This window comes from Desmodus rotundus, chromosome 4 (assembly GCF_022682495.2).
Source record: "Desmodus rotundus isolate HL8 chromosome 4, HLdesRot8A.1, whole genome shotgun sequence".
NCBI lineage: Eukaryota > Metazoa > Chordata > Mammalia > Chiroptera > Phyllostomidae > Desmodus > Desmodus rotundus.
The window spans coordinates 66,920,519-66,948,337 of record NC_071390.1 but is presented as its reverse complement, the minus strand read 5'-3'; the positions used below and the strand labels follow the sequence as shown (position 1 = coordinate 66,948,337).

The window sequence follows — 27,819 nt, the reverse complement described above, 5'->3', positions numbered from 1 at the left end:
AATGAGAATGATAATTCCTACTTTTCAGTCCTGCTCTAAGGAGAAGAGAGAACTAATTTAGATTTAGTAATGCTACCCAGGAGAATCTTTTGCAATGATAAGAATGTTCTATATCTGCCCTGTCCATGTGGTAACCACTAGCCTCCTGTAGCTACCAAGCACTTGCAATGTGGCTAGTGTGACTGAGGAATGGATTTTTTCATTGCATTACAATAATTACATTACAATAAATTAATTACAATAAAATGCCTGCATGTGTTTGGAGGCTTCCATCGTGGGCAGCACAGATCTGGAGGGCCCAGGACAAAGTGGACAATAACTGTTCCTTCACACCAGCCCTAGCAGAGGGAATGTGGAACATGACATAGCTGCTATTCTACCTGGTTAGGGAGAGACACACTCAGAAAGGAAACCAATCACAAACCTGTGCAATAGAGTAAGCCCAAGGGCTTTAGAAGCCTAGAGGAGGTGAGTTAAGGTGGTTTTGTGGGATTAGGAATGGCTAGTCTAGTGGGATGAGGTAGGGAACAGGAATAGGGGAGGGCAGATATTCCTGCAGAGGGAACAGCATGTGCAAAGCATGGGCAGAGGACAGATCATTACACATGAGGATCTGCAAGGGCTTCAGAGTGCTGAAGTTGGGGCTCACCAGGGGAGCAAGGGTGGGAAGATTCAACCAGGAAGGTAGGCATGGGCTGGGCATTGAAAGATCCCACCTGCTGGTCTACAGAAAACTGAGTTTTATCCTGGAACCCATTCGAGGTTGTAAAGAAAGAATATACAGTTTAATTTGGTTTGTGACCCTAATCATAAAACTATGACCTCACAAGTCACTATTTGGGAACAAGTTCTTAGCTGTGGATACCTTCCCCTTCCTTTGTCTTAGCCCCTCCCTCTGCAAAATGACCCACAACATGTGGCTGTCAGGCGCGCTGTCAGGGTCATCCTGCTGCCTCAGACTGCCTTCTGGGAAAGGTCTTCTCACCAGGCACAGAGTACCCCGGCGCTCCATCCATGCAGATCTGCCTCTCATCGACCGATGAAGGCTTGAGGGTGTACACGACAAACACTGCAACCCTTAATATAGAGAAAGAAGGACACATTTAACATGGGGCTCAGTCATGTCCACTGAAGACATGTGAAGGTTTTCTATATAGATCCACTGAAGTGCGGTTTCAAGGGAGGATTCAAGGGGAATCACATTATTCTGTGATTAATGCAATATTTCCAGAGACCTCTAAAATCTACCAGGATTTATCAGAGCAGTTATCTCTGGCTCTGCCAGACCACTAGAAGAGGTAGTGATGACGATGGACAAGGTTAAATGTCACACCAGCCGGGACTCTCTTTGGGAAGTCTGCAAAAGGCAGACATGTTGGGTCATCAGCTGTGGTGATGGCTGTGCTTATGGAAAGTCTTGAACTCATGTCACAAGAGGTGTTTCTGAGCACCAGGGAGCAGTGAACACACAGCCCTGCTGGGGAGTCTCACACATTTACCCCTTTCTTCAACTCTTGGCCCTGATCAGAAATCTCGAATGTTCCAAGGAATAGAACCTGCCACTGCATTGAAGGTAGTAATGCTAGGTTGAATGTGGTCCGGAGAGAGCTGGGGCCTATATTCCCTCATGAAACAGTCCAAGACTCTGCCCTTTCCCCTGAGAAGTTTGGTGTGGTACCTGAGCAAGTCCTGTATACAGAAGTGGCCCCTCAGCTGACAGTGCAGGATGGCAGTGATGGTGGGGATCTTGGAGGGGGTGAGGCCTGGCTCATTGAAGAGGAAGATGAGCTTGGGTATAAGCTGGGCCTGGTGAGCAACTTCAGCATTCCGGGGTCCTTCCCTGGTGAGCCCAGGAGAGAAGCAGTAAAAGCTTTTACTGGAATGAACGAAATTTGCTGTATTTCTGCTAAAAAGGTTTTCCAGGCTGGGCTTACTCTGTGGTCCTCTAATTCCAATGCTCACTTGGCAACTAACCAAAATGCTGTCAGACACCCATTGAATAAGTGTCTGCCAAGTGCCAGGGCCACTGGGGATGAGGCTCCCATACCTATCCACTGCTCCCCCTCCCTAGAAATTGCCTTCAAAGACAACCCCCAACTATTGACTTTTAAATTCCAATCCTCAGGGAAAACTAATGGTGGTCTCAGAAAACTCAGAACAAAGACAGCAGACTTGAGTGTGACTGTGAGCACTTCCCAACAGCCAGGGGCACGGGGCCCTTGGCAAGCCTGTCTGGTGTGTGCTCTTCCTGCCACCCCAAAACCACAAAGTGGATGAACACACCGCTGAGAGTCAAAGGGGAACCAGACAGAATTCAAGCATTCCACATTCCCCTCCTTGGACTAATCACAATACGATTTCCAGTAAATTCTACTCCCCCCAAGAAAACAGCTACCAGAGTAAATGCCTACCTCTTAGGAAAAAAACAGGTACAGAGAGAAAGTGGAAAATGGGAAAGACAAAGAGATGGAGGAAGGATAATTTGGGTGAATTCTTCCTCCTTGAACTGCCATTTAGTTCTAACATGCTAAATTCTACAGGGCTCCACATCCCTGATACACAAGAGGCAGAGCAAACCAGTTCTGTGTGTGATGTATCCATTGCTTATAAGCCTCAGTGTCTTTCATTAGCTTTCTCATCACAGCACTAAGCAGGCCATTTTTTCTGTATTTCTTCTCCCCAGGACTGTATCTTGTTCTCCTCTGAACTTGCAGCACCAAGGAGCCATGTGAAATGGAGTGTTCATATGTTGACTTCCCTGCCTCTCTTCTGCCTTATTCTGATCACAACCCTTGGTTTCCTTTGGGAAACACTTCTTTCTAACTCCCCTCCACCTACCCCAGAGGTGAAGTCATGCTCCCAGCTGAGCCGAGTGACCCAAGGTGGCCCTACGAGACTTCATCCTATTGCTAGGTCTGTGGAGTAAAAAGAAGCCCTCTCTAGGACTGTGCTGAGCAGATGTTCTGAAGACCCCAGCAGCCACCTTGCTGCCATAGAAGTTCTGCTGAAATGACACCAGCAAGGAAGAAAGCTAGGACAAGTACAGTGACAGATCTCAGAAAAAGTGCTATGAGTGCCACCCAGCCATAGCTGAAGATCTGCCCCCATTCAATTGTATAAGCAATAAATTCCTCCTTTCTCCACTTCCTTTCTCCCTCCCTTTATTTCTTCTCTAAGTTGCTTGGAGTGTAGTTCTGCCACTTGCAACAAAAAGAGCCCTAAGTCAAAAAGTGACTTAGAGAGGTCTCTTAGAGGGACAGTGGGTCAGGAGGCAGATGCATTCTCTTTTACTGGCCCCACTTACTGAGCCCTGAGAAGGTGCAAGTTGCCAGGGCTAGAAAGCTTCCTTCCAAGGCCCCAAAACAGCAGGGGAGACAGACGCACCCCACATACATGAACCACTGGGAAGGGTGTTGCTACAGACTGAATGTTTGTGATCCCCCTAAATTCTTGTGTTGAAGCCTTACCCTCAGGGGTGGGGCCTTGGGAGGTTATTAGGTCATGAAGATGATGACTCATGAATGGGATTAGTGACATCATAAAGGAGGCACCAGAGAGCTCCCATGCCCCTTTTAATGGGTTGAAGTTACAACGATAAGACAGATATCTATGAACCAGGAAGTGGGGTCCTCACCAGACACCAAATCTATCAGCCTCCAGAACTGTGAGAAATAAATTTCTGTTGTTCATAAGTCACCCAGTCTGTGATATTTTGTTATAGAAGCCTGTACAGTTTAAGACAGACATGCTGCCATCAGGAGACTCAGTGCTCTGGGTATGGGCAGGGGTCATGGTTGCTCAGCCAATGGCCATCCTGCCCTCTCAGTCCCTTTTCTTGGCATGAAGCCTTTGGCTCTAAGGCCTAGGCTGCCAAAGCCCAGCCTACCTTGGTGATTGAAGGATTTCCACAAGATGGGAAAAGAGGGAGAGCTCCAGGTTGTCCACAGTATTCATCCAGAGCTAGAAGACAGCAAATACACAGTGAAACCAAGGCATGTGTGGAAAAAAAGGGGTGTTTCCAGGAAGTTTGAACATAATGTGCTAGATATAGTCTCCTTTCGCTTGGAGTCACAATTTTCCACCTCTGGAATCAGACCAAATCTCTTGTTGACAGAATGTAAAGGGCTCCAGCCCTGGGGGAAAGCTCAAACGTCATTTCTCTCCTCCTCATCTCTGTTGCTACTTGACACTTCACTATGGGTCTAGATTCCAACCAAGGACACCTGTGCTAACCAATGTCTGCCCAGCCTTGGGTGCTGCAGCCCATGTGTCCATACCACAAACTCATCTCATCCTTCAAGGAAAATGCCAGTGTTCCCATTTTAGAGATGAGAAAATAGAGGCTGAGACAGACCAGTTGAGTGATGAGTCCCACTCACCACCAACAAGTGGTAAGACTGGAATTAGAAGCTGGGTCTCACCTTTATGGTTTTACGGTATAGCAACTACACAACCAGTTGTGCATGCAACACTTTCTTCATAAAACCTGAGCACAGCCCATGTTCCTTTCTCCTGTAGAACAGAACCTCGAGTGACACAGATGTGAAATGCACTACGATTCCCAGAGTGAAGGTTATCACTCAGGTTGTTTTCATTCATAGTAAACAAAATGCAGCTGCTAACTATCCTCTAGGACCAAGTTGATGGTGAGCCTTCATATCTCATTTCTACACTCCTTTAGAGAGCTCTATTATTTCTTATCTCTAAATACCAAAAATTTCCTAAGGTCCCAAATGTAGAGAATTCAGGTATGGGATTATATAGGGCATTCATCTAACACCAAAAAGAGCTCACACTTACAAATTACACCATTTGTGGGAGGTAAGAAATGTCACTTAAAGTGCTAAAATGATATCTGCATTTAGTAGATGAGAAGATTGAGGCTCAGAGACACTAAGTAACTTGCCTGGCAACCATTTATTAATTGGCACATTTATCAAAGCCTGGTCTGTCCAACCATGGAGCCTAACCTCTTGCCCCTCGCTGTGTTCCCCAACAGGCCATCTGTAGAGTGTGACCCATAGGGTCAATAATCATCTCACTTGAATGAAGCAGGCCGCCATGGCTATGCTCTTAGGAGGGAAAGCAGAAGAGTCTCAGTGGACCCAAGTTTGTCAGGAGGCCCATGAGGGCAGAGACTACCCGCTGCAATTCCCAAGGCCCAGCATCACACCTACCACATGGTGAGCACTTAATAAGAACCCATTATTTTGTTTAAAGAGTGAATGCAAGGAAAATTGAGGTGAAATAAGTTTATTGCTCTAAGCCAGAAACAAGCTGACAGATTTCTAGCCCCTGTAAGCACTACCCCTGCTCAGAGCACACAGAGGTAGGGCAGGTGCCATGGGAGAGCTTGTGTTGCTGACTTGGCTCCAGTGGGGGAGGGGTGACAGTCATGGCACCACAAGGTACACATCAGTAGGACACTAAGAGCCCTTCACGTTTGGAATATTCATTCACAAAGGGAGTCACCGAACACATGACACACCAGGCTCCATGTTGAGAGCTGAGAGACAGAAAAACATGAACCTACCAATCTAGTATGCTGCTGGGCCCCCTTCCCACTACAGCACAGCCCTGATTTGCTTTCCAGAGCATTAGAACACTAAGCCATTGCCACAGCACATTTGATGCTGCTAGCTCTTTTAGAAATTACATAATACCAAGTATCTAAATTGGGAGGAACGAAGATAATTTAATCTTTTGTTTGTTTTCCTGTCATATAACCTGTTTCCTAAGGACTTTATTGAGATGTCTGATTTATTTAAATATCAAATAAGTAATGTGTCTAAGTGTGTCTTCTCCCCACCTGAGATTACCTCACAGGCCCAAATGTGCCAGCCTGTCCCTTCTTCAAAGAACCAAAAGACTAAGACTTGAATGCCCTCAACTTCATGTTTCTCCTTCTCAGCTGTCTGTCCCAGTCATCGAGGACCCTGCCTTTTCTTCTCTTAGCCCTTTGTTTATCTCCAAACCCTCCCTCTTCTTTAAGGACTTGTGCCATCAATAGTAGTTTCTCCCTCTTGGTACTTTAATCACCCCTTTCTCACTGCTTCCTCCTTCTCAGCCTACAACCAGTCTCAGCACCTATCTTATGTCCTGAAACTCCTCCCTTCTATTTTCTTTCCTTCTTCAAAAGACTGTCCCTAATTCCATCCTCCTCCCCACTCTTCACCTGACTTCTGACCCTATTATTTACTTTTCATTAGGCTTGTCAGTGACTTCCAAATTCTATGTACACATCTCTGCCCTAATTTTACTTGATGTAGGGAGACATTTGGGGCACTCTTCCTTTTCAACATTTTCTCAAAATTTTATTTTACTTTACTTCATTTTGCTTTACTTGGGTTTTTTAGCCTTGTTTTTCATTGGTCTCTTGTTTTCTTAACCTCAGCTTTAAAAGCACCAGCTCACCCAAGGAAATAGTTTACTCAGGAAGGGTGATGCCCACTGTCATTTCAGGAATGGGCAGAGGGAGCCTGGAGGGTTCTTGCATGAGTCACGTGGCAGGGGTGCCATGATGCCTGAACATGAACACAGCATTTTGGATGGGATATGCTGTCCACTTATCCGTGTAGTGGAGCCACTTGTGCACATCTCTTTTCCTGTTGTGCACAGGGAGTCCACATACCAGGCCCTGCTGTCTTCCCTCACAATCCTAAGTTTATCTTCAGATCCAGGGGCCAGTAGAACTTCTCTGCAGACCTGGGCCTAGATTTTACTTATTTATTTTTAGAGAGAGGGAAGGGAGGGAGAAAGAAAGGGAGAGACACATCAGTGTGTGGTTGCCTCTCACATGCCCCCTATTTGGGACCTGGCCTGTAACCCAGGCATGTGCCCTGATTGGAAATTGAACCCTTTGGTTCGCAGGCCAGCACTTAATCCACTGAGCCATATCAGCCAGGGCTTCCTGTCTTATTTCTATTAGAACCAGCTACTGGCCTCAATGATCCTTTCTATGTTTGTTTCTTTCCTGTTTAAATAATTAATGTTCTCATCTTTATTATTCTTTCTTTCTTTCTTAGAAATCTGTTTTTGTTTGTTTTTTGTTTGGGGTTTTGTATTTTTCTTTTTGTTTTGTTTTGGGTTTTGTTTGTTTTTTGGTTGTTTTAACTTCTTGATCTAAAGCCCCTGTTCATTAATTTAAAGTGTTGTCTTTTCTAATATGGACATTGATGACTATAAATTTTCTTCTATCTCCAGCTTATAGCAGTGCCCCCACAGTGTTTTGACATAGAGTATTTTCCTTGTTATTCAGTTCTACCTAAACCAATTCTAATTTGAATTATGATCCTCATTGATCCTCTTCATCTCACTGCCTTTGTGGCAATTCAGGTTTCAAAATCATCCACCTGGGTTTTTGTAACAATCTCATGACCCATCTCTCTGTCTGGGATTCTTGTCACCTGAGCGATAGACCTAAAATAAAATTTTCATTCTCTAAATAACATCCTTAGGTATCTACAGTTTAGCAAAATTTGTCAACAATCTCAAATTTATTATATTTTTGAAACAAGCCAGGCATTGAAAGACAAATACTGTATGATCTCACCTATAACTGGAACCTAATCAACAAAGCAAGTGAGCAAAATATAACCAGAGACATGGACATAAAGAACAAACTGACAGTGACCAGAGTGGAGAAGGGAGAGAGAGAATGGGGGAAAGAATGGGAAGAGTCATCAAGGAACATGTATAAAAGACCCATGGACAAAGACAAAGGTGGGGAGAGGATTGCATGCGAGGGGCTGCATGGACAGGACAGAAGAGAGTAATGGGGGAAAATGGGGACAACTGTAATTGAACAACAACAACAAAAAATTTTTTTTTTATTCTCCAAAGGATTTATTTTTTTTAATTTTTTATTGTTATTCAATTACAGTTGTGTGCCTTTTCTCCCCATCCCTCCACCCCACCCCAGCCAAACTCCCCTCCCTCCCCCACCTCCACCCTCCCCCTTGATTTTGTCCATGTGTCCTTTATAGTAGTTCCTGTAATCCCCTCTCCTCACCGTCCCCTCCCCACTCCCCCCTGTCCATTGTTAGATTGTTCTTAACTTCAATGTCTCTGGTTATATTTTATAATAAAAACCTTTATTCTAGTAATTCTAAGGAATTTTTACGTAGGGGGAATATACACACAAAAGTATTATGTATAACAGCATTCAATCATAACAACAATATGTAGAAATAATCAAAGAATTTGACAATAGGGGAATTATGAAGAAACCAGATGCAACACAGATTATATTCTGACCTCAGAACAATGCTTGTAAAAGTTTGTAATACAATTTTTTAAATGTTTATGTTATGTGGGAAAAGGTGGGACTAACAATATCTATACTAAGATTATGTCTATGATAAAAAAATATAATAGTATGCATAAAGAGTTAAGAAAGGATACATTCAAGGTTGACCACTATTGTCTGGGTCTCAGAAATATGAGTTTTTCCCCCACTTTTCTCTTATTTAAAGTATTCTGTAATAAGAATACATTATCTTTAACTTAGAAAACAGTTTTTAAAATACTTCCATGGACTCCAGCACACTCTCGTATATTGATTAAAATGCATGTCCTGCAGCTTAGTATCTTCAGCCTGTCTTCTCCCCCTCCCCCTCCAGCCTCAGGTCTATTTGCAACAACTCCCTGACAGGGGCTCTCCAAGACACTTGTTCTCAGTCCCCCTGGCTGCTTTCATCCCTGCATGTGTGCAGATAACATGCACTCTGCCTTGAATGTCCCCCACTGCATGCACTCTGCTAGTCTCAGCCTCAGGGTCCCCAATCTGTAAAGCTGACTGAGTGTTCTCTCACTCCCACCCCCAGAAGCCCTGTAGCTGTACCCCTCACAGCACATTGTATGTCACCTTTGTTGTGTCCCAAGCCCAGGCAGCTAGCTGTATGGAGAGGCTGCATCCTGGTTATCACCATGACTCCAGGATACCTCAATACCTGACCCCAGTGTGCACTCAGTAACTGATGCTTCCTGAATGGATCTATCCACCCAAAGTGTTATGCAAAATTCCTCTCTGAGACTGAGGCATGCCCTCAGCATTTCTCAGTCATTCCATCAAAGGAGCATTTATGAACAGCAAGACACCATTCAAAGGAACTGGAAGATTACACACACACATGCAAAAATGTTTTAATCCTAACCTGAGGATATGTTTTGTTTTTTAATTGATTTTAGAGAAAGGAAGGGAGAGAAAGAGAGAGAAACATCAATGTAAGAGAGGACCATAAATTGGTTGCCTCCTGTACGCACCCAATGGGGGATCAAACCCGCAACCCTTTTGGTGTAAGGGGTGACACTCCAACCAGCTGAGTCACCTGGCCAGGGTAGAATATATTTTTTTAACATATAAATTATCCTACAGTTTTAAAATTCTTTTTCATATGCTACCTACTTTGACATGCACACCAGCCTGTTAAGGAAGATGATGGTCTTTATTTCATGCTTGAGAAAACTGTAACTCAGAGAAGTCAGGAGACTTTCCCAAGGCCACATAGTCCATTAGTGTTAGGATTTCATTATAAATCAGGACCTCTATGCTCCAAAGTCTTTGAGGCTTTCCCTCTTATAACCATCATAACTATTGAGGAAGCCAACGTGCTAGGTTTAAAGGAAGCTCCAGGCTTTTTTAACCATCTCACATTCCTTTACAGTTCAAATTCCATGTCCAGTTTACCTCAAAATCACAGAGAATGTGCTGAAAAACACCAACATTGGTGATGGCGGAAGACCCGAAGCCCAGTTCTGCGGTGCCAGCAATGGAAAGGATCAGCTGAAAAACTCGATGGTTTAGAAGAGAGGTCTTCTTCCTCAGGAGGAATGCCAGTATCTGGAAAGGTTAAAACAGGAAGCAGTCTCCACATGAGTGTAGTGTCAGGACTCTGTTCCTCACCTGCTTGTCCCATCATCTTTGGTCAGCCTGGTCTGAACCCCTCTGCTCTTTGGGGCTACCTCCTTGTTCCTGTGGGCTCAGAAGAAAAAATATGCACCAACTCCTGTGGCTGCTTCCCCATCAGTGACCACCATTCTGTGCCTGTGTGACTTGCCCTTTCAAAAGGGACCCCTGCTTCTTCCTAAATCTCTTCCTCTGTGTTCCAGAATGTCTCAATGCCTCCCTCTCTCTCTTTCAGTTTCCTCCCCCCCTTCTGTGTTCCTTCTCATGTACCTAAATGGATCCTACATTCATAATCATCCCATAAGTGCTGCTGTATTACCAGGAAGGCACCAACAACCCATGAACTTACTTACGCCCAATATCACCCCAGTTGCAGCCACCAGATGTATTATTCTGCTGTGCAGACCCTGGGAAACCAGCACCATGCAGGCATCCATACAGGAGGGAAGCTCTGGAATCCCAGTGGCCCAGACCAGTCTCAGAGACTAATAAGGTGGATCCCTCCAGGCCTCCTGTTTCTGTTGGCTTCAGTTACAAAAGTCAGGCTTTGTAGCCATCCACTGGTAACTGGGTTCTCACCCATCCCATCTGGATTCTCAGCTCAGCTTTCCCACAGCTCAGTTCCTGTGCATGGATCTGACAGAGCCCACCCTTCTCCATATCCTCTCAAACACACTCTTTTGGTGTGCCATTGGGAAGTCCTGCTTGTTATGGACTGAATGTTTGTGTCCTCCCAAAACCTGTAGGTTGAAACCGTTACCCCATAATATGATGATATTTGGAGGTGAGTCCTTTGTGATGTATAGGATTAGATGATGTCAAGAGGGTAGAACCCTCACAAATGGGATTAGTGTCCTTACAAGAGACCTTGCTTCCTCTCTCTGCTCTCTGTCATGTGAGGACCCAATGAGAAACTGGCCATCTAGAATCCAGAAGAGGGCCTTCACCCATACCTGACCATGCTGAAATCTGATCTTGAACTTTCCACCCTTTAGAACTATGAGAAAATTAATTTATGTTGTTCATAAGCTACAGAGTCTATGGTATCCTGTTATAGCAGTCCAAACTAGCTAAGACAGTTGCAATAATCAAATACTCAATATCTTATATTGTTCTTGTCAACTCTTTGACATATCTGAAATCTGACCAGTCCCTTCTTCCTCATCAGAATATAATTAGGATGGCTGAAAATTGCTTGAGAAAAATCACATTCAGGCTGGCTCATTTCATTTTACATTATTAGTGTCAAATATCAAATGGGTACTCAATTTGGCCTGGCAGTCTAAATCTGTTTTTCTAGCAAGTTGGTTTTCCTCATCTTAAAGACAATGATTTCATGTCTTCTTCCTCCCTCAACCCTCCTTCCCTTCTACCACTCCACCTCACACTCTGCTGAGAAGATGGAACTGTCAGACATGGCCACTCGCACCTTCCAAACACCACACCAATAAAGGCCTGTATTGCATTCCTTCCTCTCACAAGCAAGGTCTCCTACCTGGCCTCTAGACCCCACTCCTCACCTTCTCAAGGACACTGTTTCTTCCTCTTCTAACTTTACCCATCTCTCTCTCTCCCTCCCTTTCCCTTTCTCTCTCTCTCTCTCTCTCTCTCTCTCTCTTTGTCACTTCCACCAACAAATGTTCTCTAGTATTTCTCTTCTTAAAATATTTCTCCCTTGACCCCTAATCCCTCTAGCTCTCAACCACTTTTGCTACTCTTCTTCATTAGCAAATTTCTAGAAAGCACTATGGCCACACTGGCTCCATATCCTCACCTTATATTCTCTCTTCAACCCCCTTCACCTGGTTGCTGCCTCCACCTGTCCATCTGCCTTAGAAAGGTCACCAATGACTTCCAGGTGCCAAATCCAATGGAAACATCTCTTTCCTTAGTTTGCTTCATTCTGTTAACCACATTGGCTTTCTCAAAATACTTTATTCTTTCAGATTCATTAGCAAAATTTTCTTTTGTTTCTCTTACCTCTTTCATCTCAATCTCCTTTGTTGGGTTTTAATCATTTCTAACCTCTACATTGGTAGTTCTTTGTTTCTTTCTCTTTAGTCCTCTTCTTTATTCTCTCTACTTCTCTTGACTATTTCATCAACTTTCTTGAATTAAATAGCATCATGATGATACTGATAACTCACATTCATACCTCCAGCCTAGCTTGCCCCTCTGAGCTTGAGTCATCTATCCCACTTGATATTTTACTTTTGACATCTCACACAGCCCCAGCTGCTCCCCTTTCCTGCCTTCTCAGACTCTCTCAGGGTCCCAGTCTCTCCAGGATGCAGTTTTCATAGAATACAGTGTTCTGTCTCAGTCTCCTGCTCAAATCTTCCCCTCTGACCCATCCTCCACACATGAATGTTTATGTGTACAAAAAGCAGGGATGCTCTTTCCCAGCTCCCCCTGCACCAGGAGGAAACACTTCAACGGCCTTTGTGCCCCTGACCTTGTCTAGACTTGCACCCTAGGCCTGCCCCTGGTGATTCCTTGCATGGTTACCTCCGAGCCATGCAAGAAGGTGCCCCAGGGCTGTGACCAGTGTCATCTGACTTTATGAACAGTAAATAGCTATAACAGTCACAGTGAACACAGATAGTAGGCACTCTGAGCAGACACTTTTCTAAGCACTCAGCACATATTAACTCACTTAATTATCACAACACTACACAATAGGTGCTATTATGATCCCTGTTTTACATACGGGAGCCCTGAGAAACAGAGAGATTAAGGACTAAAGGTGATGAACATTTACAGGGCACTTATTCTGGGCCAGACATAATTCTAAGTCCTCCACCTATATTAAATCCTTTAGTCCTCCCTGCAACCCCATGATACAGGAGGCACGAGAGACTGTATCATAAAGGTGGGGAAACAGAGAGAGAGAGGCTGAGTAACTCATCCAGAATTAAATAGCAAGTTAAAGGGTAAGGGTTTCAAACCTCACACTTTGGTTCCATGGCCTAGCCTCTTTGGCCATCATGCTAGACACAGTGGAGGACAGTGAATGATTCTTGAATTCATTAGTGAAAGTTGCTGGTAGACACAGACAGGTGCCCATCACCATGTAGATCAAAGTGTCTCCCTGGCTGACTGTCACCTGACCCTCTTCTGTGAGCCAGAGTCTCCAGAGTCTCAGGACCCAAGGGCTTTAGGCTTCCCTTCTCCAGAAGTCACTGTGGAGGGAATATCCACTGGGGCAAGAGAAGCTCCTCCCTTTTTCTTGGGGAGTCAGAGACTCAGATGGAAGGGTTGGATTACCTGGTACCCAAAGATGTGCTGCATCAGGCGGTCACACATGACGTTGCTGGTCAAGACTAAGTGCATTACTTTCATAGCTGCATACATGGTGTGGTCATCTGTTGCTAAGGAAATGAGGCCCAGGAGGATGGCAGGCCCACCAATGAAGTCCAGGCTGCTGGCAGCAGGGCTGGAGTGGAACACCCTTACCCCTGTGGGACAAAGGGGCATTCCATCAGTAGTCAGAGCTTCGTGGCAGTGAAAAGTCCCCAATAGCATGCTGGGGTAAATGAGCTGCTGGAGCCACTCACCACTCATAGCGGAGGAGCCTGTTCACATGGGACAGGCTGAAAGGAAGGTCAGGGGGCTACTCTGAGTCCTTCCTGTGTCACCAGAGGCTGAAACACCACAAGGGATTTCAGATCACTCTCCTCCATCTCATTCCAAAGTGCTGAAGGAGCCAGATACCTTAGATGTCATCTGACCTTCAGTCTGTGCTGGCTCTTCTGACACCCTTTGCTCCTAGATCCTGTGGGGCTGGGTACTTGTACCAACTCACTGCTTTGATAGTCACTGGCTATGGTTTTCACTCCAACAACCACTGCCTCTGTACAAGTCCCTACTGTGTTCACTAGATGGGTTCCATTGTGCATGGATGCCAGCCTGGTTAGCAGCTGAGTTCACCACCAATTGTCAGAGGCAGTGAAGTGAGCTGACATCGTTCAGCGTGGGAAGCCAACTCTCCAGCAGGGTTATCTCACTAACTCTGCCCTCACCGACCAACAAGCTCTGATCTGACTGCCGCTCAGAATTCCAGGCTGCACAAATGGTGACATCCACAAGCTCTTTTTCTCAAATAGCAGAAAAAGTTCATGAGTTGACATACCCAAATGGCCCACAGTCACAGCTCCAATGGTTCGAAGAGAACCCGAGAGATGGCCAGCACAGTTTCTTAGTAAGAACACAGGCATGGCGTTGTCACGGGATGAAATGTTCATCTAGAGAAATTGGCAACAATTAATACTGAAATTCTTTCCTGGAAAGGAAGAGGTCTTATTTACAAGTTCCTGGAGGGTAGGCATCCTGAGTCCCGGCCCAGTGCTGGTGCTCAGTAAGTGAATAATAATAGAACCAATGTCAGGAACACTGAAACCAGAATTCATATTCTTGTGTCTTGTCCCCTAAGCTGTGGCTTAATCGAGGGAGCAGCTTTGGTTATACATTCGTGCCATTAGTGTCCAACATACTCATAGTGAGGAGCTAACAGGAGCAAGAGGGATCCTAGGACACCTGGAGGTGGACAGTGCTACAAAGGCCAGCATTGCCTTATTCCCAGGCTAGGGCTGTCCAGTCTCTGCAAACCCCAGCCTATCTGGTTTCAGAGAGCCAGTGAAATGGGAATCCCGGCTTCCTCCATCAGTAGGAACTCTGCTGGGAAGGCACTTCTTTGGTGCTCAACAGGACTTAACCCCTGACCCCTTGTCTTCAGTAAAGGGAGGTGGCCCTCTGTCTGCGAAGGTGGAGAGAATAGAAAGACGTCAGCCCAAATTCATCAGCAGTAAGCAAAGTGTTCTTACACAGGAAGTAGGGAATAATAAATCTAATGGCATCTTCCCTTACAGACATGTCTGCTTGCTGTTCCACAAGTTCATTGTTTCAAATAAACAGAGCAATTCACAGGACAGTCTGCAGTGTAAGTGTGGGGGGTGGTTGGTAGCAATCCAAAAAGGGGAGCTACCTAGTGCTCTCCATGTCACAAAGGTTTTTAAATATTCTGTTTGTTCTAGCTCTACCATGAAGAGTGAAGAGCACCTACTTTCTTCTTTGAGCAATTACAAATAAAAGGGTTAGTCTTGGGAGAAAATAATGGGCGAGGATTCATAGAATACCTTAACAAATGAAGTGGGAAGCACTCCTGTATGAATTTACCTCTACATGTGCAAACATGAGTTACCATTTACTCGGTCATGAAAAACTGAAGCCAGCTATGAGATCATGATTCTGGGGGCAGCAAGTGACATTGAAGGCATACCTCTTTGGCAATCAGGCGGCTGTCCACCTCATTGTACATGTTTCTGATGTCCACAGCACTTGTGGTAGAGGAGCTGGCTATGTGAAGGCCAAAGGAAACTCTTTCCTCTGCAACCAGGGGCGCCACTTCTGTGCCAGTGCCCTCACCTAAATCAACACATCTTCCATTATTTCTGCTCTCACTGTACAGAGAAGAAAATTAACCCTCAGAAAAGTATCTACTGATATATGTCAAAGTAATCATCCAGAGAATATTGGTTTCTTGTTATATTATATGTTGCTATGTGGTTACATGTTTTTACTTTGTATGCTTATGTATTGTATGGTCATATTTCTCATGTTTTGCCCCTACTTGTGCTTCTTTGACATTTATGAAAAATCATGGAGAAATCTCACAATGCATACCCTACCATAATTATAGAGGCATTCCAGGTGAGCAATTAATAAGCTTGAAACACCTATCATGGATGTAATCTCACTCCCCAAAACCAAAATGACAAGTGATAAGAAAGCTTACTTATAAAAATCGAGAGACAGGTTGGACTGAAAGCCCTAAGATTTTCAGTGATCTGAATTTCCATGGGAAACATCCACTTGGAATTAGCACTCTGGTCCTTGCATCAAGGAGAGCCACATATTTGACTTGAGAAGCATGGTAAGACCAGAGAGTCAGTAAAACTTTGGCTGTAGGCTTCACCTGTCACATTGTTCTGACCAATGCAGTTTGCCAGAGGAAATATAGTTCAAAAAAGACCTGGGACCTAGAGAAAGAAACACTCAACAGCTCTTCATCGCTCTTCACTACACACAAGACTTCTGCATGTAGATGCATTTATTATTTTTCCCACATGGGTGCTGACCCCCTTAACTTGATGGAGCACAAAGAGCAATGCTCCCTGCTTGAACAGCCAACAATCAATAATGATATTGTGGATGTTTTGTCTGCCTGTTTAATAACTGAAAACAACAGTATACTTTAGTTAAAAATCTCCTTCATTAAAAGGAATGTAACTTATTTATCTAATTCTTTTCTCTTTCTTTGCTGATGGTATTACCCACCCACTCTTCTCCATTATGTCCTTTGGAGCTGAAATATGAAGGATATTGTCAGTTCCTCTTTTTGTGACATTTTATGTTGGGTTGTAAATATATAATGATCCAATTACAGAGGTCTTCCCCAATGACTGAACTGTGCTGAGTGTATTCTTTATAAATGTGCTATAAATAAGTGGATGTCTAGTTTTAAAATAAAATCAGCAAGATAATTATAAATCAAAACACTCCACACCTTGGACATGCACAGCTTGGAAGCTGCTACAGTATCTTGGGCCAAGTTTGTTAATAACTTCCAGAGTTTCCATCGAAATGGCTTCTTCAAAGAGGTATGTGGGACCAAGTCGCCATATTAATGATGACTTCTGTTTCCAAACCTGAGGGGTAGCAATATATCCAAAAACATCCACAAATGATGATGGATCCATTGAAAGGAAAGGTCCTGGTAAGGCCTGAATGTATAACATCTGTTAAAATAAAAAGGATGGAAGGTGGTTAAATTTAGAATTAATCAAATAAATAATATGGATATAAAATGATGTACTTTATATTTCCCTCAAAGCAAAAACTTATTTCACCTAAAAACATTAAAAAGATGACTCTCAAAGCTGAGAAAAATGTATCAAAAACAGTTATAAAAAGCTGGTGGGAGTAAAAGAGTGACACTATGCCTTTGGGAACAAGTTTGAAAAGAATACTGAAAGCCCCTGAAACATTCACCTTTTTGTTCCAGTCTCCACTAAGAACCTACATTCCAGCATTGACATTAATTTCAGGTATTGAAAATAATTACAGATATGTAGACTGAAGGAAAGAAAGAAATAAAACTCTCTCTTTGTAAATGATGCAACCATGTATAAAGTGTCAGGAATCTACCAAAAAAAAAAAAAAAAAGAAAGAAAGAAAGAAAGAAAGAAAAGGAAACAAAAAAAACAAACTCCCAGAACTAAGAAGTCAATTCAATAAGGTCACAGGACACATGATCAACACACAAAAATCAACTGCATTCTAAGTCTAACAATGAACATGCAGAAACTACAATTAAAAACAATACCATTTACAACTGCTTAAAATAAAATGAAATTCTTAATAAGATCTGTATCCTGAAAATTCCAAAAGAATGATAAAATAAAGCCAAGAAGACCTATATAAGAGAGGAGACATACCATGTTCCTGGATAGGAAGACTTAACATAGTAGAGATGTCCTTTCTCCCCAAAATGATCTACAGGTTTAATGCAATCCTATCAAAGTCTCAGAAGACTTTTTGTAGACAGACAAGCTAATTCTAAAATTTATATGAAAAGAAACAGGCTCTAGAATTGCTTAAACAAATAGCTTAACAAATAGATTAATTTTTCTTTTTCGAAAAAGAGGAACTAAGTGGTAGATACTAGCTTACCCAATATTAAGGCTTATTATATAGCTATAATATTTAAGAGAGTATGGTATTGGTAGGAGGATAGTCATGCAGATCAATGGACTAAAATAGAGAATCCAGAAATGAACCTATAGAAATACGCCTAACTCCCTGGCTGGTATGGTTCAGTGGATTGAGCTCAGACTTTGAACCAAAGGGTTGCCAGTTCAAATCCCAGTGAGGACACATGCCTGGGTTGTGGGCCAGGTCCCCAGTAGGGGGCACTCGAGAGGCAACCACACATTGACTTCTCTTTCTCCTACTCTTTCCCTCTGTCTAAAAATAAATAAACAAAAATCTAAAAAAGAAAAAAGAAAAGAAATATGTCTAACTGATTTTTAACAACGGTTCAAAGGTAATTCAATGGTGGAGGAGTGGCATCTTCAGCAAACAGTGCTGGAAAAACTGGACATTCATAGGTAAAGAAATAAACATAGACCTAAAACTCATGCTTTACACAAAAATTAATGCAAAATTGATCAGAAACTTAAATGTAAAACTGAAAACTGAAAAATTATTTTAAAAGGCATAGGAAAAAATCTTCAGGCTCTAATAGTAGACAAAGAGTTCTTAGACTTGACACCAAAAGAAGGAACTGTAAGAGAAAAACTGATAAATTACATTTGATTAAAATAAAACTTTGGCTTTGAAAAATTCAATGTGAAAGAAGATTAAAAACAAGCTCTATACATTAGCAAAAATTATTTGCAAATTACAGAGTTGACAAAGGACTAGTATATCTAGAATATATATTTTTTAAGATTTTATTTATTTATTTTTAGAGAGAGAGAGAGAAACATCACTGTGTAGCTGCCTCTCACATGCCCCCCCACTGGGGACCTGGCTTACAATCCAGGCATATGCCCTGACTGGGAATCGAACCGGTGACCCTCTGGTTTGCAGGCTGGCACTCAATCCACTAAGCCATACCACCAGGGCTAGAATATATTTTTTAAAAACCCTTAAATGTCAACAGTAAAAAACAAACAATCCAATTAGAAAATGGGCAAAAGACTGGAACGGGCATCACTGAAGAGTATATGCAGATGGCAAAGAAGCATGTGAGATCTTCAGTCTCATTAGCCATTAAGGAAATGCAAATTAAAAGCAGTCCAGGAAAAGTTAACATTGTTAAAATGTCCATTCTACCCTAAGCAATCTATAGATTTCATATAATCCCTATCAAAATGCCAATAATGCATTTCACAGTACTAGAACAAATAATTCAAACATTTATAGGGAACCACAAAAGAGCCCAAATTGCCACAAAGTTGAAGGAATCATGCTTCCTGATATCAAACCATACTACAAGGCCATAGTAATCAAAACAGCATGCTACTAGCATGAAAACAGACATACAGATCAATGGCATGGAATGGAGAACCCATAAATAAATCCATGCCTCTATGGTCAATTAATATTTGACAAAGGAGGCAAGAAGATACAGTGGGGTAAAGAGAATCTATTCAACAAATGATGTTGGAAAAATTGGACAGATATTTGCAAAAAAATGAAACTATACCACCTTCTTATACAGTATACAAGAGTAAACTCAAAATAGATTAAAGACTTAAATGTAAGACTTGAGACCATTAAAATCCTAGAATAAAACATAGGTTGTAAAATCTCTGACATTTCTCTCATATTTTTTTTCAGACATATCTCTTCAGGCAGGGGCAACAACAACAAAAAATAAACAAATGAGAATACATCAAACTAAAAAGTTTTTGCACAACAATGGAAACCATCATCAAAATGAAAAGACAACCCACTGAATGAGAGAACGTATTCACCAATGATACATATGATAAGGGGTTAATACCCCAAATTCATTAAGAACTTAAGCAACTCAACACCATAAAACAAACAATTTAATTTAAAAAATGGGCAAAGGACCTCAATAGACACTTCCCAAAAGAAGACATACAGATGGTCAATAGACATATGAAAAGATGCTCAATGTCACTAATCATCAGAGAAGTGCAATGTAAACCACAATGAGATATCACCTCACACCTATCGGAATGGCTATCATCAATAAACAAACAAACAAACAAACAAAAAGCATTGGCAAGGATGTAGAGGAAAGGGAACCCTCATGCACTGTTGATAGGAATGCAGATTGGTACAGCCACTGTAGAAAACAGTATGGAGGTGGCTCAAAAAATTAAAAATAAAACTGTCTTATGACCCAGCAATTCCACTTGTGAATACATATTTGAAGAAACCCAAAACACTAATTTGAAAGAATATACACTCCTCTATGTTCATTGCAGCATTATTTACAGCAGCCACCTATGGAAGCAATACAAGTGCCTATCAGCAGGTAAGTGGATAAGCTGTAGCACATAGATACAATGGAATATTACTTGGCCATAAAAAAGAATAAAATCCTACCATTTGCAACAGCATGGATGGACCTAGAGAGTATTATGCTAAGTGAAATAAGTCAGAAAGGCAAATAACGTATGATTTCACTTATATGTGGAATCTAAAGAACAATATAAATAAACAAAACAGAAACATACTCATAGACACGGGGAAGAAATTGATGGTTATCAGAGGGAAGGGTGGTTGGGGGACTGAGTAAAAAGATAAAGGATTGAGAAGTACAGACTCATAGTTACAAAATAGTCATGGGAATGTAAAGTACAGCATAGGAAATTATTATAATAACTATGTATGGTACCAGTTGAGTACTGGGAATATCAGGGGGAATACTTTGAACAGTATATGGTTGTCTAACCACTATGCCATACACCTGAAATGAATATAAAATAATATTTAATGTAAACTTTGATTGAAAAAAATTAAATCCAAATAAAACATCACTACACACTTATCAGACTAATTTTTAAAAAATGACAACACCAAATGCAGAGAAACTGAATCACTCATTTATTGCTGGTGGGAATATAAAATGATATAGTCACTCTGGAAAACAGTTTGGCAGTTTCTTATAAAACTAAACATGTAATTACCATACAACCCAGCAAATGGACTCTTAGGTATTTATTTCAGAGAAATGAAGAATTAAGTTCACACAAAAAACTGTATACAAATGTTCATAGTAGCTTTATTTGTAATAGCCCCAAACTGGAAACAATGCAGATGTTCTTCAACAGTTATATACCTCTATCATGGAATACTTAGTTCTCAGCAATAAAAAGAAATGAACTGTTGACACATGCAACAACTTGGATGAATTTCCAGAGAGTTATGGTGAATGAAAAATCCAATCCTAAAAGATCATATACTATATGATCCCATAGATATAACACCTTGAAATTACATTTTTGGATATTGGTTGCCAAGGTTAGGAACAGGGATAGAGGAGGAGGTGTGGGTGGGATGTGACTGTGGTTATAACTTTTTTTTTGTCTTTTTTTAAATTGTTCAAGTACAGTTGTCTCCATTTATGCAGCCATTGTGGAAAACAGTATGGAATTTCCTCAGAAAACTTAAAATGGAACTGCCTTTTGACCTGGTAATTCCACTGCTGGGATTATACCCTAAGAACCCTGAAACACCAAGCCAAAAGAACATATGCACCCCGATGTTCATAGCAGCACAATTTACAATAGCCAAGTGCTAGAAGCAACCTAACTGTGATTGTAACTTTTATGAAATGACAACATCAGGGACATTTGTGGTGATAGAAATGGTCTGTATTTTAGCAGTAGTGGTAAATGTAGGAACTTATACATCTGATAAAATTATGGTACTAAACACACAGACACAAATACAAGTGGAATTGGTGAAATAAGAATAAATTAATACATTATGGCAATGTCAATATTTTGGTTGTGATATTGTCCTCTAGTTGTGCAAGGTATTACCATCAGATGAAACTGAGTAAAAGGTGCCAAGGTTTCTAGCTATTACTTGTTACATTTTAGCTTATAATTATCTCAATAAAAATTTCAATAAAATAGAAGAGATATAATTAACTATCACAAATTTAAAAAATAATAATTCAAAGTCCATGTAGGTAATTTTTAAGTAATAGTATAAGTTAACTAACTAGTATATAAAATTTACTGTATAATAAAGTTACAACTATTTTTTAAAGGGAAAAAGCTGAAAGAAACTATAAACTGTGGTAAGATAGAAGGAATATAGGTAATCTTCTTGTCTTTATTTTTCAGTTATTTCAAAATATGTTGATATTATTTTTATGAGGACTATAAAATCACTATATCTATTAATATGTGTATAAATACATGTTTTTATAAATGAGATGTCATATATTTTCATAAATATTTTTCCTACCAATACAATGAGGTTTTCAAATAAAAACAAACCAAGTGTCAAGCCAGCAGGCCTGCCTAGAGTGGGGTCCACTGTGCTCCCTCTTCCCTTTCCCATCCTCTCAGGCAGAGACTTCTCTGTCTCCCACACTGAAGCTCTGCCCCACCCCTCCAATCCAGCTTGCCCCTTTCTTCCTAAATTCCTACTGTGAATTCTTATTGCACCATTCAGAATAATATATAGACCTAAGATGTTTTAAATTGCTCCCACATTATTTTGTTCAATTCAGGCTGTCAAAATACTCCCAACCTTTCTAAATTTAGTTTATCTTCCCTTGGAAATTAAATCAAAGGCTCTTACATTTGAGAACAATTGTTAAGCTGGGTCAGTCCCAGCCCAAGCTCTCCCATATTATCCTTGCCCAGCAGATATTTGCATCTCAACACAGGCCTTTATGTTTATCTCAGATATCACTACCAATTTCTTGAGATCATCTTAGAAAGTCAAGTCCATCAGCATTGGGCCTTGGCCATTCTCCATAGAATATTTTGGCATAGTTGGCGTATACCATGCTATCAGATCACTCCGAACCACTCTGCTGACTGACTCTGGTTCAGCTTGTCCTGTGAGGTCTGATGTTCATGTACCAATTCAGTCAACTACACTATTAACCTGTCCATGTTACACCTTATGGCTGTAAATTCAGTGAAATTCCCCAAGTGTTTGTTGCATGTTTACTGTGTGCCAGCCCCTGGCTAGGTGCAAGTCAAGTCCAAATACCAATAGGACACACCTCTTAGACTCAAGGTACATGAACTATTTCACAGAATAGCAACTTATCTGTGGGGGAAAAACAAAAACAAGCCCATTCTGTAATCATGCCTAAACAGATGAAAACAAAGACACCATGCTGGCTAACATGAGAGACTATAGCTTCCTCTCCAATGATAGCCCTAGCCCTGCTCCATTTCCCCCATTCCCTACGTAAAGTGCTGAACGTACACAGACACCAAATTGCCTCTCTTTCTGATAGCACCCAATTCAGAATCCTCCCAAAAAATCACCTAAAAGAAGCCAAAATCCTGTGTAAGGCCCTTTAACTCCTTGTAATCTATGAGATAATGAATCTCTTACCACAGCAATCTCAATAAATCTAACTTTTGTTTTATACTATACGCACAGTCCTGGAGGTATTTGACTGGCAGGCATGGACAGTTCCTAGCACCTAGAACAGTACTTAACACATAATAATAAGTGCTCAATAGATAAGTAATGAGGGAGGGAAGGAAGAAAAGAAGGACTAGTATAGTTAGTGATTGGAAATAAAAGTTAACTCTGTTTTGGAGAACCTTTTTTTCTTACTCTTTTGCCAAATCATTCCAATTACCAGAGACATTTGTTTTTATAACATAATTTTACTAAAAGATAGCATCAAATTCATCTTTAGGTTCTATAGAACTTAGGTTGTTGTAACCTAATGAATCTCAACCTGGGTGATTGTGCCTCACTTGCACCCCACCCCAAAGCATACATCTGAAAACATCTGGAGATATTTTTCATAGTCACAACAGAGAAGAGGGACATACTATGGCATCTAGGGAAGCCCACAGATATTGCTAAATGTCCTAATATATATAGAATGTGTCCCCATAACAAAAAATTATATCTGTCCTCATATGTCAATACTATTGATATGGAGATACCTTATTAATCTAAGGTTCTCTATTCTGGATGCATATTAAAATCACCCAGGAAACTGAAAACATTACAATAATACCCCACCCACAGAGGTTCTGCAGGAATTGATCTGGGATGCAGCCTGCAAGATTTTACATGTGACTCAAAAATGCAGCCTAGGTTAAGATGTTCTTTCTGGAACCTGCCCTCTGTGGTCTTCTGGGCTCTTACCTCTCTGGCTTCTTTCAGAATCTTTGCCAGTGGCTGCGGGAATGCAACTGTCAGGCCCCTCATCTTCTAGCTTCCTCTCCCTTATACCTCAGGACTTCAGGTGTCTAAATGCTAGTGTTGAGATGCTTCCTCCAAATATGTGTTTGCACTCCATTACCTTCTCTAAGCAGGGGATTTGTCTTTTCCTGACCATTCTTTCTCTAAATCTGGCAAGATGTGTTGGTGTCTTTTCACCTTGCTCTTACGTGTAGTGCAAAATTCAGACCTGCTGCATGAAACTCACCAGGAAACCTTTTAGAAAAGTCAACCATTGGCCCTGCTCAGACCTCCCTGGGGAATTCATACCTTAAAATGTAAAAATGTGTGTGTGTGTGTGTGTGTGTGTGTGTGTGTGTGTTTTACTCTGGAGACATTATCTTATGACTATTCTTGTTTCCGCATTTTAACTTCTGCCCTGTTTGTGTGACCTTTATTCCATTTTTTAAAGATGCCCTTTTTATTCCTGAGTCCAGTCAAGTGTTCTGGACAACAAAGGGATTTCACTGGATACAAACTCCACTGCCCAAAGAAAACAGATAGCTGAAGTGAAGCCACCCAGCATGGTGTGGCCCAGAGGCATGGCGGAGGAGCAAGCACAGCTGGGGAACCATCTCACCTTGGCTGAGCCAATGACCTGTCCATCCAGATAAGTGGAAATGGTGCAATTCCTTTTTATTTCCTTGGTGACAACCACAGCCAGGTGATGCCACTGACCACAAGCCAGGAGCTGGCCACACCTGACCCGAAGCTGGCGTCCTGCAGAGGGCTCAGAAACATCCTCGGGTTCCATGACATCTAAAAAAGAGAAAAAACGCCACACTTACATGTGACATCATGCTGTGGCAACCAGGAGAATGGGGCCTCATGCCAGAGGAGCCATGGCTATGTCCCTTCTTATAAAACAATGACAACAGTAGTTATCATTGCTGAGGTCATGCTTTGTGTCAGACATTATTTTCAGGTTTGTTACAAATATTAGCTCATTTCATTTCCATGACAACCCTGAGTTATAGAGAGGTTAGGTAACTTTCCCAAGGTCACATAGCCAGGGTTCAGACTCCATGTCTACCCCATACCAGACTGCCTCCACAGTGATGCACATTTGCTGGTGAAATCCTTGGAGTGAGGAAAGGACAGTTGTGCTGTGTCAAAAATGCCAAGCCATCTTCTGGGCCTTCTCATGTTTTACTGTAAAACAGTGACACTTTCAGGACCCACTAGAAGGACAGGTGTGGCCAGGATACACTGAGCTAGGCCATCTCAGGCCACTTAGGGCCATCACATGCAGGAAAGCTTAGAGTGCTAGGCTACAGAGCTGGAACCTGCCCCTAACACTACTGAAGGAGGGTAAGGTTTCCACATTCTTGTGCCAAGAGCTGCAGACTTAGCCCCATGTCCCCAGGTGTGAGAGATACAAGCTTTGGTACCCAATGCCTTACCCAGCGGCTGAAACTCTTTCTCTTCCGTAGATACAACCAAGGAGAGATCTTCTGGGCAGAGGCTGACAGAGAAGCAGACAAAGGGTTGTTCTGTCCTGGCCAGGTGGCGCACCAGGGTTAGGAAGCGCAGTGGATGGCCCTCAGTGACCCTGCCATGCCTGCTGATCAGGAACCAACAGGAAAAGGTCAGGCCCCCTGGTGGAGGGAAGGACCTGGCAGCACCTGTGGTCAGAACACAAGCACATGCTTAGGCTTCATCCTGTTGTGGAAGCTTGTCTAGATAAGCTATGGCTCTGATTTCACCCAGGGGAGGTCCTACTGTGCCTTCCTGACTCATGCCCACTTTACATCGACCGCACCCAGTTGGATGCTCTTGTGTCATTACTTATACTCTCAGAAAAAGTCCTTTTCTCACCAGGATGTGAGCTTAGATCTTCAAACACTCTTTCCAACTGTATCCTATCCATCACTCCATGCTGCTTTGCCAAGGGAGTGGAGGAAGGGCACAACCCTGAGGCCTGCCATCATTTGGCCTACTGGTCAGCTGATCTAAAGCCAGGCAGTGTGTTACATCAGGCAGAGGGCTAAACCTTGCAGGGAGAATGCTCTGCTCTAAGGAAATCCATGCCCTCCCACCTCAGAAAAGGGTTGGCAGTACAGGCAGGGCCTGCTGTCCTCAATGAATGAGCAGAATCAGACTTGGTACCCCACAGTGATGTGCCCTGAATGGAATGGCTCCTCAGCACCCACCTTCCCATAGAAACCCTGGTTCTCCTAATAGGGGGTGCTTGGTTGTCAGCTGAAGATAACATTGCAAAGCATACCAAGGCCTGAGCTGATCCTTACAAGAGCCAAGGACAAACTTGTTTCTGAATGACCATCAATATAGAACTCATGTTTACTCCCCCTGGCAGAAGTGAGGAGAGCTCAGCCGAGCTAAACCCCTGGGAAGCACCCACCTGTCCCAATCCCTCCAGAGACCGAGTACTCAGTGCTGGTTCCCATAACTGTAGACAGGGTCGGAATAAACAAACACCTGGAAACAGGAAAGTGTCTCAGATTATTGATGCTCAAGCCAAGCTCTGTTTTGTGAAAACTCCTCTCTGTCTTTTTTTAGGGGCCTCACTTGCTCTTAGACCATGAGACTCCAGCAACAGAAAGTGGCTGATATTGGTACCATGGCCCTAGAAAAGGAATCCAAACTGGAGGCTGAAGGAGAGAATATTCCAGAATGCAGACATGCCAGGGGAAGGAGAGGGTTCTGGCCCTACACAGCTGAGGGCACTGCCCCTGAGAAGCCACTCAGTAGATGGGGTGTGCACGACCCAGACATAGTTCACTGCTGAGGTGAAAGCTGGTGGGTACTACAATTTTATAATCAACATAACTCATCTGAGGCATTGGGAAATTAATTAAATATATCTTAAATATACAAAGACTGTCATACCCATAACCTTCCATGGACATGTCAAATTCCATGAACGATGGAGCCAGGGCAGCCCTGTGAGGCTGCAGGTTGCGCGGAGAGGTCATGGAGATGAGACTCAGTGCTGTCTGAAGGGCAGTGGTGGAGCTCTGGGATAGCCCTGGGGGTCTGTGGGCCTGTTCGGCTGCTGGACATGGGCTGGCATCCCAGGCAGCTCCTGCAGGACCCTCAGCAGTCACTGGTACCACTGCCTGTGACCCTACGACAGCAAGCCAGAGAAGAGATGTGTCTTTGTTCAAAGCATTTGCACCCCTCTTCTGACAATAACCGTGACATTTCTGCCACTGGGAAGGAGGACGCTGAAGCCACTATGCATTTATTTCCTAGCCCCTGGGAGGGGAGCTCTCCTGGCCCCTCCCATCTGGGCTCTCTGCTGATTCTGATAACATTGAACTAAGGTGAAAATGTGCTTCTTCTAGAAACTTCTCCTTTTAATTCCATATGTCCCATCTTCCTGTTTGTGTGATTGGCTTGCTCCAATGGTAGTGCCTCACTGAGGCTTTGTCCTGGCTCACCAACTTCCACACTCTTTTTCACAATAGCCTGTTTCCTTGAACACTCTTGTCTCCCACCTCTGGCTGCCAGCCCAAGCCTCATTCCATTCTCACTCTCTAGTTGGGACTCCTTGCCTTAATGTTCTATATGACCTTACATTTAGTGCATACAGAGCTTTCTTTTCTCCAAGCCATTTCCCTGGACCAGCATTGTTCCAGGTGTCAGGACTGATACTAGGGGATGCACCCAATGCTTTGGCCTCCTGACCACCACACTCTCTGAGCTGTGAGCTATACAGAAGTCCATTGCTGTTCACCTTCACCCAGAAGCCTCATTGGGGACTCCATCTGTTCTGTCACCTTGGCCCAAAGGGCTCAAGTGCATGCTTACCCTCACCTACCTTATATGGTGGTGAGGGTGTTCCTTCTCCTTAGAGATCTGGTCTCTTGTCAGGGACCTCTGCTTTTCCTCATTTGCTCCATTGACTAGCAGGCAAAATCATTTTTAAAATCTGTCTGCTTCCCATTTGTTTTAAATGAGCCCTT

General features: G+C 42.6%; 1 protein-coding gene across 4 annotated transcripts in view; it reads right to left on the bottom strand.

Moving 5' to 3' along the window:
• Positions 1-27,819, bottom strand: part of WDFY4 (WDFY family member 4) — a 353,171-nt gene that overhangs the window by 210,343 nt on the left and 115,009 nt on the right. For all 4 annotated transcript variants that reach the window (XR_008426691.2, XM_045196058.2, XM_053922799.1 and 1 more), the window contains exons 16-27: positions 26,741-26,978; positions 26,253-26,329; positions 25,294-25,515; positions 24,471-24,649; positions 16,473-16,704; positions 15,186-15,331; positions 14,040-14,151; positions 13,175-13,365; positions 9,689-9,841; positions 3,887-3,960; positions 1,679-1,840; positions 986-1,077 (exon numbers count right to left, since the gene is read on the bottom strand). Coding sequence is in view for 3 of the 4 variants with exons in the window: in XM_045196058.2 (XP_045051993.2) it covers positions 986-1,077; positions 1,679-1,840; positions 3,887-3,960; positions 9,689-9,841; positions 13,175-13,365; positions 14,040-14,151; positions 15,186-15,331; positions 16,473-16,704; positions 24,471-24,649; positions 25,294-25,515; positions 26,253-26,329; positions 26,741-26,978 (1,878 nt within the window). In the remaining variant the exon portion in view is untranslated. The remainder of the gene's footprint in view (positions 1-985; positions 1,078-1,678; positions 1,841-3,886; positions 3,961-9,688; positions 9,842-13,174; positions 13,366-14,039; positions 14,152-15,185; positions 15,332-16,472; positions 16,705-24,470; positions 24,650-25,293; positions 25,516-26,252; positions 26,330-26,740; positions 26,979-27,819) is intronic.